Source organism: Carlito syrichta, unplaced genomic scaffold (genome assembly GCF_000164805.1).
Source record: "Carlito syrichta isolate Samal-C Ts95f unplaced genomic scaffold, Tarsius_syrichta-2.0.1 Scaffold305869, whole genome shotgun sequence".
NCBI classification, from domain to species: Eukaryota; Metazoa; Chordata; class Mammalia; order Primates; family Tarsiidae; genus Carlito; species Carlito syrichta.
Window position 1 is genome coordinate 748,921 of NW_007249965.1, and position 16,072 is coordinate 764,992.

General features: G+C 38.1%; 1 protein-coding gene across 5 annotated transcripts in view; it reads left to right on the forward strand.

Moving 5' to 3' along the window:
• The window catches only part of SNX7 (sorting nexin 7), a 78,309-nt gene that overhangs the window by 15,377 nt on the left and 46,860 nt on the right, over positions 1–16,072 (forward strand). Inside the window, exons 3-5 of one of the 5 annotated variants that reach the window (XM_008062855.2) lie at positions 6,705–6,887; positions 12,750–12,860; positions 13,190–13,354. In XM_008062855.2, the coding sequence (XP_008061046.1) occupies positions 6,717–6,887; positions 12,750–12,860; positions 13,190–13,354 (447 nt within the window). In that variant the 5' untranslated portion in view covers positions 6,705–6,716. Of the gene's footprint in view, positions 1–6,704; positions 6,888–12,749; positions 12,861–13,189; positions 13,355–16,072 lie in introns of those variants that run through there. The other 4 variants (XM_008062856.2, XM_021714907.1, XM_008062857.2 and 1 more) reach the window with 4 other exon arrangements.

Below are 16,072 nucleotides of genomic sequence, written 5' to 3' on the forward strand. Positions count from 1 at the left end.
AATCCATTTATCTCAGGGAAGTTAAAGTGGTTTCTCTTCCAGTGAATGTGTTGTTAGGAGCAAGGATAAAATACAATGAGTTCTTGTACCACGTTGGATTTTCTTCTCTGTCACGTATACTCGATTCCAACCTGGAGTGATCCCAATATTTTCTTGGTTTTGTGTGTGTGTGTTCACCATACTAACTCTAGGAAAGGTATTAAATGTTATTTAGGAAGTAGAGATTTATCCCATAGATAATTTTTATCCTGCTGTAACCTCTTGAAGAAAAAATAAAAAGATGTATTTTCATTGTTTAAATGGCCTTAGATAATGGGCTTTTATCCAAACACTCAGAGAGGGAGGGAAAGTGGGAGACAGATACAGAGACATTACTCTGAAGGTGAGACCTTTGTTTGGAAGAACAAGTTCTAATGATCCATTTCTAAAGTATCAACCACAAAAGGTTAAGTGGAGTTTCTTTTGGTTAATTGCTTCCTTGGATCTTCTAAACACTTTCTTCAGTTATTCATGTCCAAATGTGAGTCTTTTAAGTATTGCCAGTATATTTTCTTTCCTTTTTTTGAAGAGAAAATAACACACTTTGGATAGTCAGTTTCATTGAGGTTTTAAGAATGTTTTTTGAGTGATGCATGGTAATTTAAATCCTTCTGTTGAAATCTTGGATGTTGCTAAATTTCAGCCTATAATTTTCTGCCTGAGCTAGATACTGAGGCATATTTTTATGACACCACACTACACTCATTGGGATTGCAAGCCTTTGTAAATTCATGCAGTTCTCTCCCACTCAACAAAAGGATGCATTTCAAACAGAAGAAATAGAATGCTAAATTATGTGGCAGGTAGGCTGTAGAGAGTTGGGAGGTCACAAGGAATGTCGGGTGCGTGGCTGGGCGTGCATCCTCAAGGTGGCACATAACATTTGCCAGTTTATAGAACTGCTGTTTAGATGAAGTGAGTTCAAGAGAGATTTTTGTACATGCTGATTACACATTTATTTGGAAGCTATAGAAGCTTGGTATTTCATTATGTTAGCATTCCATAATTTATTTCAGCAGTGTCATTTTCCATGGATTCTAGACGTATTTTCAAATTTCTTACTGAACTATACATCCTTGTTGAGTTAAGAAAAAAATCAGATTTAATCCAAGGTATTCTGCCAAAATGGCCCTTTATAACTCTTTTCTCATTATGGCTTTACCATCTCTGAACATGTCATGTACAGTGTTGACTCTGACAATTTTCACATTTTTTTTCCTGGTTACAAAATGTGTGTTTACTTTAGAATATTTAGAGAATACAGAGAGTCACATAGACAGATACTAACTCAACAGCAACCCCAACATTTGGAATAGCTTCTGTTGCCTTTCTTTTTCTTTATAGAGCTGCTAATTCTCTCTCCTCCTCTCCACCCATTCCCACAGTTGTATGCGCTCATCACATACTGGAATTTTTTTACACACTTTTTATCATCTGCCATTTTTTCTTAATAACATCCTGTGAAACATGTGCCAAGTCACTGCATATTCTTCTAAAAACATTACTTTTAGTCACTTTTATTATACTCTATCATAGAGATCAGTTTATTATAACCTATCATAAGAATATAAAATGATTTATTTCACCAATTTCTTTTTGCAAGACATTTATTTCTCCTCTATTTTTGTATGTCTAATTAGCTCAGTGGAAATTTGTCTTCTAGTCCATGGTCCACATCTTGCCTAAGGGATGACAGCTCTTTTTGTGACTGCAGTAGGCTGACCTTTCTTAATTGTAGGGCCACTGTTATTCCTGACTCTTCACATGGTGTCCGACTGGAATGTCTCTTGTGTTATTGCATTGAAGGATTGCCCAGATACTGCATCGTAGATCACACAGCTAAGCTTTTTGTGTTCCAAGGATTGTCAATGCTTGTTGAAGCACTTTTATTGATTTGGGTTTGAAGGAAAAGCAACTCCATATTATGATTTTATTCTCTTTTTCCCTTGTAGTTTCACAAAAAAGTACCTTTGCTAAAAACATCAGAATTTATTACATTCTCTGTATCAAGGTATTTGGATTTGGGAGAGATTTTGGAGATTGTCAAGTCCAACTTCTTAATTTAAACTAGAGAGGTAGAATTAATGATTCGAGGTTACTTGCTTAGTGAAAGGCAGAGACAGGACGAGAAGTCATTTTTAGTCTTTATAATGATTGTTTCACTCAGTACTGGCCATCTTTGTTTCCAAGATGAGCTTTGTTGCAGATTTAATCTTCAAATATGTCAGTTAACTTTAGTCTTTTACAGAACAACAGACAAAACTTTTGATCCTAATATCTAAGTTCTTATTTTAAAGGGAAAAAGTTGTCCAAAAGAGAAAGTTGAGAGTTGGAGGACAAGCCCTTACTGCAGAAGTAACTTAGTATTCCACTGAAAGTGTTAGTTTTATCATTGCATGTGAAGGAAGCATTGTTTGTATTTAAAGTTTACTATATATTTTCCTTGTTTCGTTCTTACAATTTGTATTAAAAAATAACATGTAGCCTTTTCTTTCCCATTTTTTCCTTTCCTTTATTTAGACAAAACAAAATTGTTGCAAATGACTGAGCAGGTGACCAGTGTAGCCAGTGAGACTGGGGCTTGCAAACAGCCAGCATGGTGGGATAGAGAATACGGCTGCCTTGGCTAGTGTGGTCAGAGCTGAGGAGCAGCTGGGGTGGTTGGGAGGTTGCTTCGATATAAGAGGATTCAGCTGATAAGTGCATATATTCAGAATACTGGGCACCAGGCCTCTTACTGCTGGAGAAAGGAGTTATAAATATGGAAGGGAGAAGCTATGATAAGCTGTGTCATGTCAAATTAGAATTAGTGGTAGCAGTATGAGCTCTTGGAATTTCATGGATCCATATCTGAATGTATGTGCGTGTGTGTGTGTGTGTGTGTGTGTGTGTGTGTGTGTGTGTGTGTGTGTATCATTTATTTCCTAGCACTCATTTCTTGATTTGTAAATACCAGTCTCCTTGGAGAAATATCTGATTCCAGGGCTGGGACAGGGAAAGAATGAAATAAACCTGAAACATCTTGTTCCGGAGAATAAAGTGCTCAAAGAATAATAAAGAAACATGTATCAAAAGCATACAGGTGCCAGCTTTAGGGGGCTCCCACCAGTCAAATTTGGAGCTGTTTAAACATCAAAATAAATTACAAATTAATAGATTATACACATTGTGTAAAATAGGAATCTACGAATCAAAAGTCATGTAATTAATTAACTAAATACTGTAAATACTCTTTATACTCAGTGGGAAGAGTATTGATTATAGCAAAATTGAAAAATAAACAATAGCAATATATATTTTATTTTATTATCGTTATTATTATTATTTTTTGAGTCAATGTCTCATTCTGTTGCCTAAGCCAGAGTGCAGTGGCATGATCACGACTTACCACACATAGCCTTGACCTCCTGGGCTCAGGCAATCCTCCCACCTCAGTCTCCCGAGTAACTAGGACTACAGGCATACACCATCACACCTGAATATCTCTGTTCCAATAATATCATTTAAAGAGAGAGAAAAGATGTTCTTCCACTCTGGTGCAGAGTCAGTTCTGGGGTCACATGTCACATTTAGCTGCTGTCTCTCTGGTGTACTAGTCTGAGCCATTTCTCATCTTTGTTTTTTCATCATAGTACTGACCTTTTGGAAGCTATTTTATAGGCAGTGTTCCCTTTCCTCAAACATATACATAAGTTTTTCTCTCTCCCATCATCTTAGTATAATTATATCACCATTTTCAGGTAAATTCAGAATTAAGAAAAACTTATTTTCATTCACAGCCAAGCCATATAGTGAACTACGATTCCATTTTCATTCTTGTACAGCTTTTGTTTTTCTGAGTGCTCACTATTCATTTACTTATTCTCTCATCTCTCCCTTTCTTGCCTTCTCCCTCCTTCTTCACTTTCTTGTACCAATTATAACTTGCCTAGAAATCTGACCGAGCGAGTTTTCTCTCACATTGTCATCAGGTTTCTCTCAGCTGCCCTTTCTTCCCATTTCTTTTGTCCTTCCTTTCTTTGTTCCCTTTTTCCCTTTGCTTCCCTCTCTCTTTCTCTCCTCTTTTTTTCTTTCTTCCTTTGCTTGCTTCCCTTGTTCTCTTTTCCTCCATTCCTGCCTCCCTTCCTTTCTGCTTCATTCTTTATTTTTTTCTCCCTGGCTCCCTGGTTATTTATCTTCCTGGTTCAGTCTGTACAGGCTGTGTTCTAGGTTTGCTGAAAGCCATTAACCGGGAACATTCTTCTCTTGTCATCCAGGGAGTATTCTTCCACTTTTATCTTCTGTTGGATCTTGTGTTTTCAGATTCTATTTCTTCCTTCTTGGTATATGCCCCTCTTTTGGAGAAGTAAAGATGCTTCCAAAGGATAGGTACATGGGGAGTTATTAGTTTTTGAAATCGTGGATTCTGAAATTGTTTCACTCTCCTACATACTTGAATGGCCATATCTGTAATTCTAGGTGGAAAATCCTTTCTTCTCAAAATGTAGAAGACATCAGTTTATTGTCATTTAGTCTCCAGTGTCACTGTTGAGAAATCTGATCCTGTTCTGACTGCCAGGGGTTCCTTGTTATTTCACCTGCCTATATTTTCTCTGGAAGATTTCAGGAAGGTAAGCATCTCCACTGTTAGGAAATGTCAGGTGATGATTTCCTGCATGAGTGCTGCTTCTCCCACCACTGTCCTCTTCATTTCGGGCAGTAGTGAAGGCCCCATTAGTGTGTCCTGGAAGCATTAGTTCAAGGACATTCTCTCCTTCCTCATTTTCTAGAATTTCTCTTACTCAGGCACTGTCAGCCCAGACTCTTTAATTTTTAAAAAGCTTTTCTCTCTCACTTTCCACCTTTTGCTCTTCCGCTCAGTGTACTGGGACTGTTCTTGGGTTCTGGCTTTCAGACCTTCTGTTGAGTTTTTACCTGGCTGCCATATTTTAATTTTCATGCGTCACCTTTTTTCTTGGTGTTCCTGCTCTTTATAACAGCATGATTTCATTCACCAGTATCTTCTATTACCTTTCTAATAGTTTCCTAGTTTTTTAAAGCATTTCTACTCCACTCCATCTGCTTCCTCCGATTGTATGTGTGTGTGTGTGTGTGTGTGTGACTTTCTTTTACATCAGAGCTTTTCCTTTGGATGTTTGGCAGCTACTGTGTCAAGTAATGGAAAGCTGAGTAAACCTTCCACATGAGTGGTAGGGGCTTTGTGACAGCAACTGTCAATTTTCTCTCAGAATGGTCAGCCAAGAGAGGAACCCTCCGCCCACAGTGGTGCTGTGGTCTGAATGTTTGTTTCCACTCATGATTCCCATGTTGAGGTGCCAACTACCAAGGGGATAGGAGTAGGGGTGGAGCCTTTGGGAGGTGATGAGGTCATGAGGGTAAAGCTCTTGAGATATGGGAGTGGTGCCCTTATAAAAGAGACCCCAGAGAGATCTCACTCCACACACCATGTGAGTTTGCAATAAAAAGAAGCCATCTGTGAACTAGCAAATGGGCCCTCCCCAGCTAATGGTGTTGTGTTATAGCAGCCTGAACAGCCTAACGTAAGGCGATGGTGTTTGTGCTTTCCTGCTGGCATCCTTGGGACCAAGGGAAGGAAGATGGTTGCATGTGTTTCTGTCTAGTACATAGTACTTTTACTTGATATTTGCATTTTCATAAGGCCTCTCCCCCATTCTAGGTTCCCTCAAGTTCAGAGACACCCTCCCCCCCAGCCCCCTGGAAAGCAAAACACCCAGTGTTCTGCAGAATAGGGGTGGGAAGCTACTTGACTGCCTGGGATGGGTGAGGGGATCAGAGGTTCTCACTTTTTGCAGTGATCTTGAACCTGTCCTCTGATTTAGCTCCACCACTACCTCTGTGTCCACAGTTCTTGATGCCTCCTGGGCTTTTCTGGGTTCCTACATCATCAACATGCCTTCTTCTTCCTAGTTTACATTATCTTCCAGGTTACATTTCAGCTCTCTCCACACTGCTATTTCAGTTACCACTTGACAATCAGATTTCCAATTTCCAAAAGGTAGTTGACATATTTTGTTTGCAAAAGTTTCTTTTTATTCTTGTCTGAGTCTGCTCATTTTGTTGTAACAAAATACCTGAGACTGGCTAATTTATAAATAATAGCAATTTATTTCTCATAGTTCTAGAGACTGGGGGGTCCAAGATCATGGCACCAGTAACTTTGGCATCTGGTGAGGGCTGTTTGCTTCCATGTATTGCCTTGTTGCTGTGTTCTTGTATGGTGGGAAGTGCAAAGGCAAAGAAGGAGCTCGCTTCGTCCCTTCAGCCTCTTTACAAGGTTGCTCATTCCAGATTTGAGGACTCCACCCTCATGACTCAATCATATTCAAAAGGCCCCACCTCTGAGTACCACTGCCTTGGGGATTAAGTTTCAACATGAACTTTGGAGGAAACAGAAACACTTAAACCATAGCAGTCCTTGAGGGTTTATGTCTTTTGTGGTCTGCTTCATTCTTTCCTGTCACTTTGGGGTGGGATTTTTAGGAGGAAGCAGAGGCAAAAATACATGTCCAACATACCATATGTATTGAACCAGAAGCCCAGTAATCTTTTTTGTTCCTGACACATTTTGTTGTTGGTAGCATCTAAGAAATAGAGCACTGGAGCACTTTTTCTGGTAATACTAATTTGAGTGTTTTATCCCCTAGGATGCCTCACTGATGGACATGAACTCCTTCAGCCCTGCAATGCCAACATCTCCTTTGTCTATGATAAACCAAGTCAAGTTTGAAGATGAGCCAAACTTAAAGGATCTCTTCATCACCGTTGATGAACCTGAAAGTCATGTGACTACAATAGAAACCTTCATTACTTACAGGATCATCACGAAGGTAAACATGGAATGAACGCTTTTGTGAATATGACTGCTTTCTTGGGACTTCTTGTTCATTATAACTCCTAATGTTAAAGACTTCTAGCTGAGCCGACATATTTTTTTCAGCCATTTTGGGTAAGACATTGCATCTTATCTACCCTTCACTTGTCCTGTATGAAGTCAGTGAAATTCAAACTGACTTGAGAAATAGTCACCAGCTGCATAGCAGTTGTACTTCAAATCATATTTAGGTTTTTAGTTTAAAAGCATAAAGAAATGCCTTTGGGCAAAGGGCCTCAAATTGTTCATAAGAAAAACAAGTAGTTAAACACGACATAATATTTTGCATTCAAATTTCTTCTGAAGATTGCAAAATATAACACCATTTGTTTCCCAGAGGTGGCAAGAAGCCCTTTTATCTTATATATGAACTGCTGTTACTTGTCCAGGAGTTCAGGAGCAGAAGGGGGCCTGGAATGCAGGTCTCCTTAATCCTAGGACAAAGCTCTGCAAAATGAACGTTTAACTGACAAGTGAGATCACCAGAATGGTATAACCTGTATTTTATTTGTAGTCCTTTATTTTCATAACAGTCTTTCAGAATTAACTATATGAATTACAGGATCTTGTTTATGAAGACTCGCCCTCAGCCTGTATTCCTCATAAATGTAAAGGGACGTCTCTTTGAGCCTGAAAGGTTCTGAACTTTGTTCCTGTAGTCACTTCTTCTGACAGATTCCCCACACCACTGCTGGTTATGCTTCTTAACAGTGTGTACAGCTGGTGTCTTCACTTGGATTCTTCAAATGCTTTCTTGGCTCCTCACTACCTGCAGAACAAAGCACAGACTCCTGTGTGTGACACGTAAAGAAGCTTCTCAGTCGGTACCAGCCTGTGAGACCATATGACACCTGATCAGCACCCTTACCCTGCTCACACACATACAGAGCTGCTTTCAGACTCTGAACATGTAGGGCTTTCCTACTCTCATCACTATGCACATGCTTTTCCTTCTGTCTGTGGTGTCCTTCCCCCTCTTAGAAGACCAGCACAGTAAATCCCCTACAAATGAATGAGGTCTGTTCCGAGAGTGCATTCATAAGTCCAATTTGTTCCTAAGTCCTACAAAGTTAGCCTCGACACCCCACTAACACCACTGGTTATATAGTTCTATATTGTAACAGGTTGATAATACCTGTCACACAAATAATGCATAAAAAGCCCACAAAAGATAAAATATTTTTAACCTTACAGTACAGCACATGACAGTGTACTTCAGACACATGAATTAACTTACATGATTGGACATGCGAATGCACGTTCATGTCACTGAAAGTTTGCAACTTGAAGGTTCATATATATGGGATTTACTATGTCTTGTTTCCAGTATACAACTCTAAATGTTAGCTGCCTTGAAGCCTTCTCGAGGAGTTTTCTGTCCCTGGGCTGAAATGTTCCTCTGTTTTCTTATGTGGTTTGTTGCACTCTTAAAGAACATAAGTATTCAAGTCAGCTGGTGCAGCAAAGTAATCAGAAGCATGTACTGAATCCTTCCAAGCTTCAGCTTTTTTAGTATATAAAACTGAGATGATAATAGAACCTAGTTTTCTGTAGGGTTTCTGTAAGGGTTGATTTAGGATCAGTAATCCATGTAGAATGCTTAGCAGCATGCCTAGCACTGGATAAGTGTTCAGTAATTGATAACTATGTGTTTATTTGTGTTTATTTCCAGTGAGTTTGCAGACTTCTCAAGGAAGGTGCTATGTCTTAATCTAGCTATAACTCTAAACACAATTCTTGGGATATCCGACAAGAAGTAAGCAGTTGAACTTCTTGTCGGATGAGTGAAGGAATTCGCAGAATCGCAGTCCTATCAAGAGGCAGCAGGACTGAAAGCACAGGCTTGAATCTTGACCTCTGCCTTCCCTGCTGTGGGTCTTGGACAGTGTAATTCACCTCTCTAGATCAGCAGTGCTGACCTCATAGGGCCTTTATGAAGATTGACTATGTCGATGCAGGCATGCTGCTAGGAGGAATGGAGCAGGTTTCTCCTATGACTACTGTTATAATTATCCATTGTCATCATCTGTCCTTGCAAAGCATTTGTGAAATTAATAATTTCCCATCATTTGCTTCAAAAAGGCATTCTTCTTTTTCTTTCTTTTTTTTGAGTTGCAGTCTCATTCCATCACCCAAGCTGAAGTATAGTGCAGTGGCATGTCATGGCTCACTGCAGCCTCAACTTTCTGGACCCAAGCGATCCTCCTGCTTCAGCCTCCTGAGTAGCTAGTACTACAGGCATGAACCACCATACTCAGCTAATTTTTTGATATTTTGTTGCAATGAGGTCTTGCTTTGTTGACTGGATTGGTCTCAAACTCCTGGGCTCAAGCCATCTTCCCGCCTCGACTCCTAAAGTATTGGGATTGCAGACTTGAGCCTCAGTGCCCAACCTCAGAAAGGCATTCTTTGTAGGTCACCTTCTGGATTTTACTGTGATCATAGACATGTAGATTTTCTTAATTTTCCACATTTATATCAGACTTTAAATGGACTGCTCTTAGTAGTAGTGATAGTAGTAGTAGTAATAATGTTAGAGCATATAAAATAGTAAACATTCATTCTGTGATTGCATTGTGCCAGGCAATATTCTAACCACTTTCTACATACCAACTCTTAAATGAGCTCACAAAAATCCTGCGAACTAGATTTTATGGTGTATTCCCATTTCATGCATGAAGACACTGAAATTCTATAGCTTGGCACAGGCTACACAAAATAGTAGCTTGCTGAGCTGAGAGTTATACCCAAACAGTTTACTTTCATAATGTACATTTTTTTTAAGTTATATTTTTGTGTCTCTGTGTTTGGGTATGGCCCACTATCTTCAGATGAACTCTTATAAGATTCCCCTGTTCTCCTTCTCGTTGCTTTTACTACAACCTAGAACATAGACTGTATATACTGAAATATACATTAGAGATGCAAATATATAAACATCTGGAGCGTGTATATCATGTTACCAGATCCTCTTTTCTTAGTTATTCACTTATCATTGATTCATTTACTGATTTATTCCACACAGTTTTATCAAGTGCCGCGTGTCTTCCAAGTACTGTGCTTCACTGAGCTTTCAGTCTGGGGAAGGGGTGTGTGTGTGTGTGTGTGTGTGTGTGTGTGTGTGTGTGTGTGTTTACATTAAATAATTAAATTTATGCTTAGTTATTGTGCAGTTATAAATGTTATGAATGTTATGAAGAAAAATATGAGCAGGAGATATACCACTGATTTGGATACTGAAGGATGGCTTCCTTGGGAAGTCTTAGTTTTATAACTATTTATATTCATAAATGCTAAGAATTGTAAGAATAAATGCACATATATCTAAGCACATGTGTGCTCCAACAAACTCCCATCCAGGAATACTTAAGAATGATCCAATTGTAAATAATTGTACCACGAAGACCATGTTCCTGGCCCCTGTTCTTTTGAGGGGAAATGACCCTTTATTTTCCAGGTTAGCATGTCTGAGGTGGCTGCTCTACAGAAGCACTTTCTCTTTTGGGGATGGAAAGATGTCTGTTCCCTTAGCACATGGAGAAATAAGAACTAAGAGATTTCACAAGCAACTTTCCTTCTATTACCTCATTGTGAAGACAAACCTATACATGCCTGCTAGTGCACAGATTGGGCTTAAGTTACATTCTTGATCGACTGGATTGATGGTTAGGATTGATGATCCCTCAAAACCTATTTTCCGAATCTTCAGAGTTCAGAGTAACTATTCACATTGGACCCGAGATGGTGTTCACGGGATGAATGCATTTTGGAGTGTAGATCACAGGAGTCCAGAGACTTAAGTGTTCAAGCTTTTATGGTCAGACATGACAAACTAACCACCATTTACAATAATGGTCCCATGCAAAACTGTTTTCAGCAGCTTGATTTATATACCAAATGAATGTTTAGGACACATGGTATTTTGAAATTGGAGATATGTCATCAAATTCACTTGTTCCTATAGTTTGGAGGCTTTTATCTGTCTTCTAATGACCACATTTGACCACTGTAGAGGGAGTGATGATTCTGATTTGCACTTTAGGGAAATTGGTCCTGATCTGAACCCGGCTGATGATGGCTGGTTTCCTTGTTGTGTTTCTCCATGTATAAACCTCATGATCCTTCAGGAGCAATGAAGTCTTACAGTAGGAAGAAGTGACATACTCTCTCTGGACCTTACACTTCCCCTCTGTTTTCTTCCTCTAGTGCACTGTGTTGGAGAATTTGTTTAAGTCATTGGCAGCTGATAAGGCAGAATGAGCCAATTATTTGACTTGATTTTATATCTTCTTCTTGCTAGAATTTGTATCAGATAGTTTTATGTTTACTTAAAGTGTTAGATATTCTTGAAGACATATACAGCTCAATCCTATTTTAACTGTCCATTTTTTGGTGCTTTTGTTAGTGATGCCAATTTATTTTCTTGGAAATTGGTAGGGAGCCTGTACCTGTGTACCTGGTACAAGGAGTTGCTCAGTGAGTGTTTTTTAAGGAGTGATTGTAAACCATGTTTTGTGTGTATGTGTGTGTGTATTTGCATATATATGTCTACATACCAACCAGTGTATATCTTGTTAGGCTGTGTTGGTGCTGGATTTAGTTTTCCTACTTTTCTTGTTTCCATATCTTATGCCATTTTGCATAATGGTCAAGATTTCTTAGTGTTTTGTGAACATTCCATTTCTTGACATCTGCATTTTCATTTGCTTCTCATTTCCCCACTACAAAGATAAAGTGTATGATATTCTAAACATTCATTTTCAGAGAATAACTTCAGAAAGTATAGCTTTCACAAACCTTATTTTATGACAATTAAGATGGCATCTTATGACTTGAACTGTTTAATTTTACAATAATATTCATCTGTGTGGGTGATTGATATTTCGGTGAATGTGAATTTTATATGCAACGTTATTTCATCTTTACTCCTCCAGGAAAATCTCAATCTAAATATTATTGCGTATAATTTTTAATATTGCAAAAATTCAGTAAATAAGTCATTAGTATGTTAGTGACTTTTCTTACAGAGGCACATATGCATGAGATGACCTGTATTTTTGGTTTTGGTTGTGATTCAGGCAGTAGCAGTGAGTTTGGTACTATACCCATGATCCTCTTTCATGTGTTGGCATCAGTTTTTGGTTTGTTGAGAACAGATATTTTAATATAGTTGGTTAATTTCTGGAAGTTTGGGCATATAACCCAAAATAAAATTCCTTGAGAAATGACAAGGAAGATTTGCTTTTCACATCAAACGTCTATTAATTACATCTTTTAAAACAGTGGTAAAAGCATTTTGTAAAATGTTAGAATTTTCATATGCCAAAAGCAAATTTTAGCACAGCCATTCATTTGAGCAAATTCCAAGAAAACATTTTTCTCAGTTATACTCAGGTTATTTTCCAAGTTGCAAAAATAGGAGTTTCCTCAAATTCTGAATTCTAATCATCTTGAGAAAAGAAATATATTTTAAACCTAAATTCAGAACACACTTTCTTGTTAGCGAGAAAGTCATGCCAAAGATAATAGTAGTTAAAATCTTGTGGAAGGCAGATGGTTGTTGTAAGACAGATTTTTCAGTTTGGATTTTAAATTTAAGCATGATACTTGCTTTCTTTCTGGAAATACCGGAAAGTTTGCTTTGTTTCATCTGTTGCATGAATAGATGGAAAAAAAATACAGGCTGACAAACAGTGAATAATTAGGATCTGTTAATTTTTCTTAGAGACCCATTTACTTCACAGTGTCTGAAATAACAGTAGGCAAATATCTCCCATCTTATATTGCATGTGCTGTTATTTTCTCCTACTTTTTTCAGACATCTCGTGGGGAATTTGACTCCAGTGAATTTGAAGTTAGGAGACGTTATCAAGATTTCCTTTGGTTGAAGGGAAGACTAGAAGAAGCTCACCCAACTCTGATTATCCCAGTAAGTTTGTGATTTTTTTTTTTCTTAGAATAGCTATTGTATTTCTTATGAGTCTTTTCGAATGCCCAAAATCTGATTGTAGATCTTTAAATTCAGTATAATTCACTTATCTTAGAAACATTTATTTCCAAATGTTTCAATCAATATGCAGATTTGTTCTTTAAACTTTTGTAATATGTTTTTACATTATTATTCTAGCATTGTGAATTTTTAAAAACTCTATTTATAAGAAATTATCAAATATTTAACTAGTCTTCCAAAAAGGAAAAGTGTAGAATTCCTTAGAAACCGTTGCCACATAGTGCTTAGATATCTTTTTTTTTCCTCAGCCATTGCCAGAAAAGTTCATAGTGAAAGGCATGGTAGAGCGCTTTAGTGATGGCTTCATTGAGACACGCAGGAAGGCGTTACATAAGTTTTTGAACAGAATTGCTGATCATCCAACTTTAACATTTAATGAAGATTTCAAAGTTTTTCTCACTGCACAAGCTTGGGTAAATACCTTTCATTTGTACTCGTATAATCCCTCGGTGTCTATGTGTATCATGGAGTGCATGTTTCCACCTGCTTCCCTTTATAAATCGCCAGAATTGAGGTGGAGTTTTTTAAAAACACTGGAGAAATGTCCTCAGGCATAACCCTGGGCCACATCTACATTCACATGTTATCTCCTGTCTTCCTCACACACATGTGCTCTTATTTTTCTGGTGCCTGAAGTTTTGGGGGTTTTTGTTTGTTTGTTTGTTTGTTTTGTTTTTTTATGTCAGGGTGCACCTTGCATATATAATCACTATTGAGCAGATATAAATATAGTTATTTTATTGGCATTGCAGGTGATCCTTTAATGGCACAGGGGTTGCAGGAGCCAACCCCAAGTGCAGTTGAAAATCCACAAGTAACATTTAATTGCCCCAAAACTTAACTGTTAATCAACTACTGTTGACTGGAAGCCTTACAGTTAACATAGCATAAACAGCTGCTCAATACATGTCTTATAAACTATGTGTATCAGGTACTGCAATCTACAAAGGTGGAGAAAGAACTGTGGTATGAGAAAATCATGAGAAAAGAGTGCTTGACTTGCCTGGCACTGTAAGTTCATGTTGTTGTCTGCTTGCAAGATGAATCGTCTGTGGGAAACACGGGGCAGTGTGGTGCAGACCTCCACCCGCAGTGTTCCGCAGCTCAGCCTTTCCATGTCATGTCCTGGCTTCTCTCTGCTGAGTGGAAGCACTCCAACATTACTGGTGGTGCTGTGTATGGGGCCCATGGTGTTATCCAAGGTTTACAGTATTGGACTACACATGATGCAAAAGGCATGCAAACCCCAAGAGATCGCATGCCCCTGTGATACTCAACTTCCTGGAGAGATGAACTGCTCACGCCAAGATGAGGAATGCTACACAATGTGTTCATGAATACTCACCACACTTGTGTGAGCTCACCACAGCAGCACCGGGAGGTTGTCACAAGATATGACTGTAGCACAGTGTACACTGCAGTTAATTTTTGTGCAGTTATGATGTAGCACTGCATCTTTATTTTTGTTTACATTTCTCTCATCTGGAAATGGCTGTGTACAGTCTGTAAGTATACACATATGTTTTGGTAAATTTTAACTTATAATAGATTTGGGTGTATTTTATGGCAGTAAACGGTGGAACAGTGTCTACATATATTTTGTGCATTCATGATATACTCTTTTCTCTACTTTTTTCCATATTTCTAGGCTATGTATTTTATCTGCAAGTTTTTTCAAATTGTTACGAGCATCCAACACATTTTCTAATGTCTTTATTGGAATATATCCATGTACACGTGAACCTGTACAATTTAAATTCATGCTGTTAAATGGTCAGCTGTATTTTGAATAATAATGGGTCAGGGCTTTTTAAGTTAGAATAAAAGTATTTATTAAATAGTTGGATGGATGGATGGATGGATGGATGGATGGATGGATGGATGGATGGATGGATGAATAATGTCATCTCCTTACTTTTCCTTCAGTTACCTAAGTGGGTAACTAATTCAGAAACCTTATATACTCTACTTCCTTTTCCTCTTATTCTATGAAGCTATAGCCCAGACAGAAAGATACCAGATAGGACAAAGGGGCAATATTCAATGATTACAGAGCAATGTTGAATTTTCTCTTGCTCAGTTGTTGCCAAAGTGGTAGAAGCTAAAAGTGGTTCATCTCAACCTAGACAGATGATCCTACTCTCTGGTAGCCCCTTGTGACTAATGTGAAGTAGATATGTGGTCTCTCTCCAGAACCTGAAAGCTATTAGAACTATTTTCTGCAGTCCGCAGGTGCAGTTACAGCTTGCCAGTTTGACTTGTGCTGTCTCTGATAATGTGTACTCTATCAAAAGACGCTGTAACACTCTTGGGTGGACACATTGCCTGGTCAAGGATGGGATCTGTTATTATTTGTACCCAAAATCACACTGACTAGGAAATAAACAAGTGTTCTTTGTATAGATTTTCTGTAAGACCTGCAGGCAAAAGCACCTGGGGAAAGAGAGAGAATATGTTATTTCATATTTGAGTATATAATACATAATGATATTCTTATCTATAGATTAGGTAGTCAGCAGTATTTTATCTGATCAGACGCTTTATTTGATCCCAGACTTGTGTTTCAACAGGTGCTACATCCATCACCAGAATCCCCTGTCCTTGTTCTTGCTGTTCTTGTAAAGTGTGCCTACTTCTGATTCTTGTTCTACCACTTGATTCCTCTGGAATCTTGAGCAAGTTACTTAACCTTCCTGTGCCTCGATTTTCTTCTATAAAATGGAAACAATGATACCTACCTTATACATTTATTGTAAGCTATGTATACAAAAATGTGAATATAGTACCTAAAACATAATATGCACTTAGTAAATGTTAGCTACTGTTATACTTACAGAATTCATGAAGCTTTCCAATTTTCTTTTTCAGGGAGTAACTTAGGCCCTGAGAAATCTTCTCTTAACCCCTTTTCCATTAAATTCCAGTTATAAAATATGCGTGGCATATGCTATCATTCTCTTATTCTTCTGGTATCCCCTGAAGCACTGTTCTCTTGGTTAAACCCTACTCTTTTAAAGATTTATGCTTTGAGGATGGACTGTTTACCTGTTCTACATGAGTACTTTGAAAGGGAATATTGTCAAGGAGACTGAAACTTAGAGGAGAAATTGTACCTTGATAAAACTTACCTG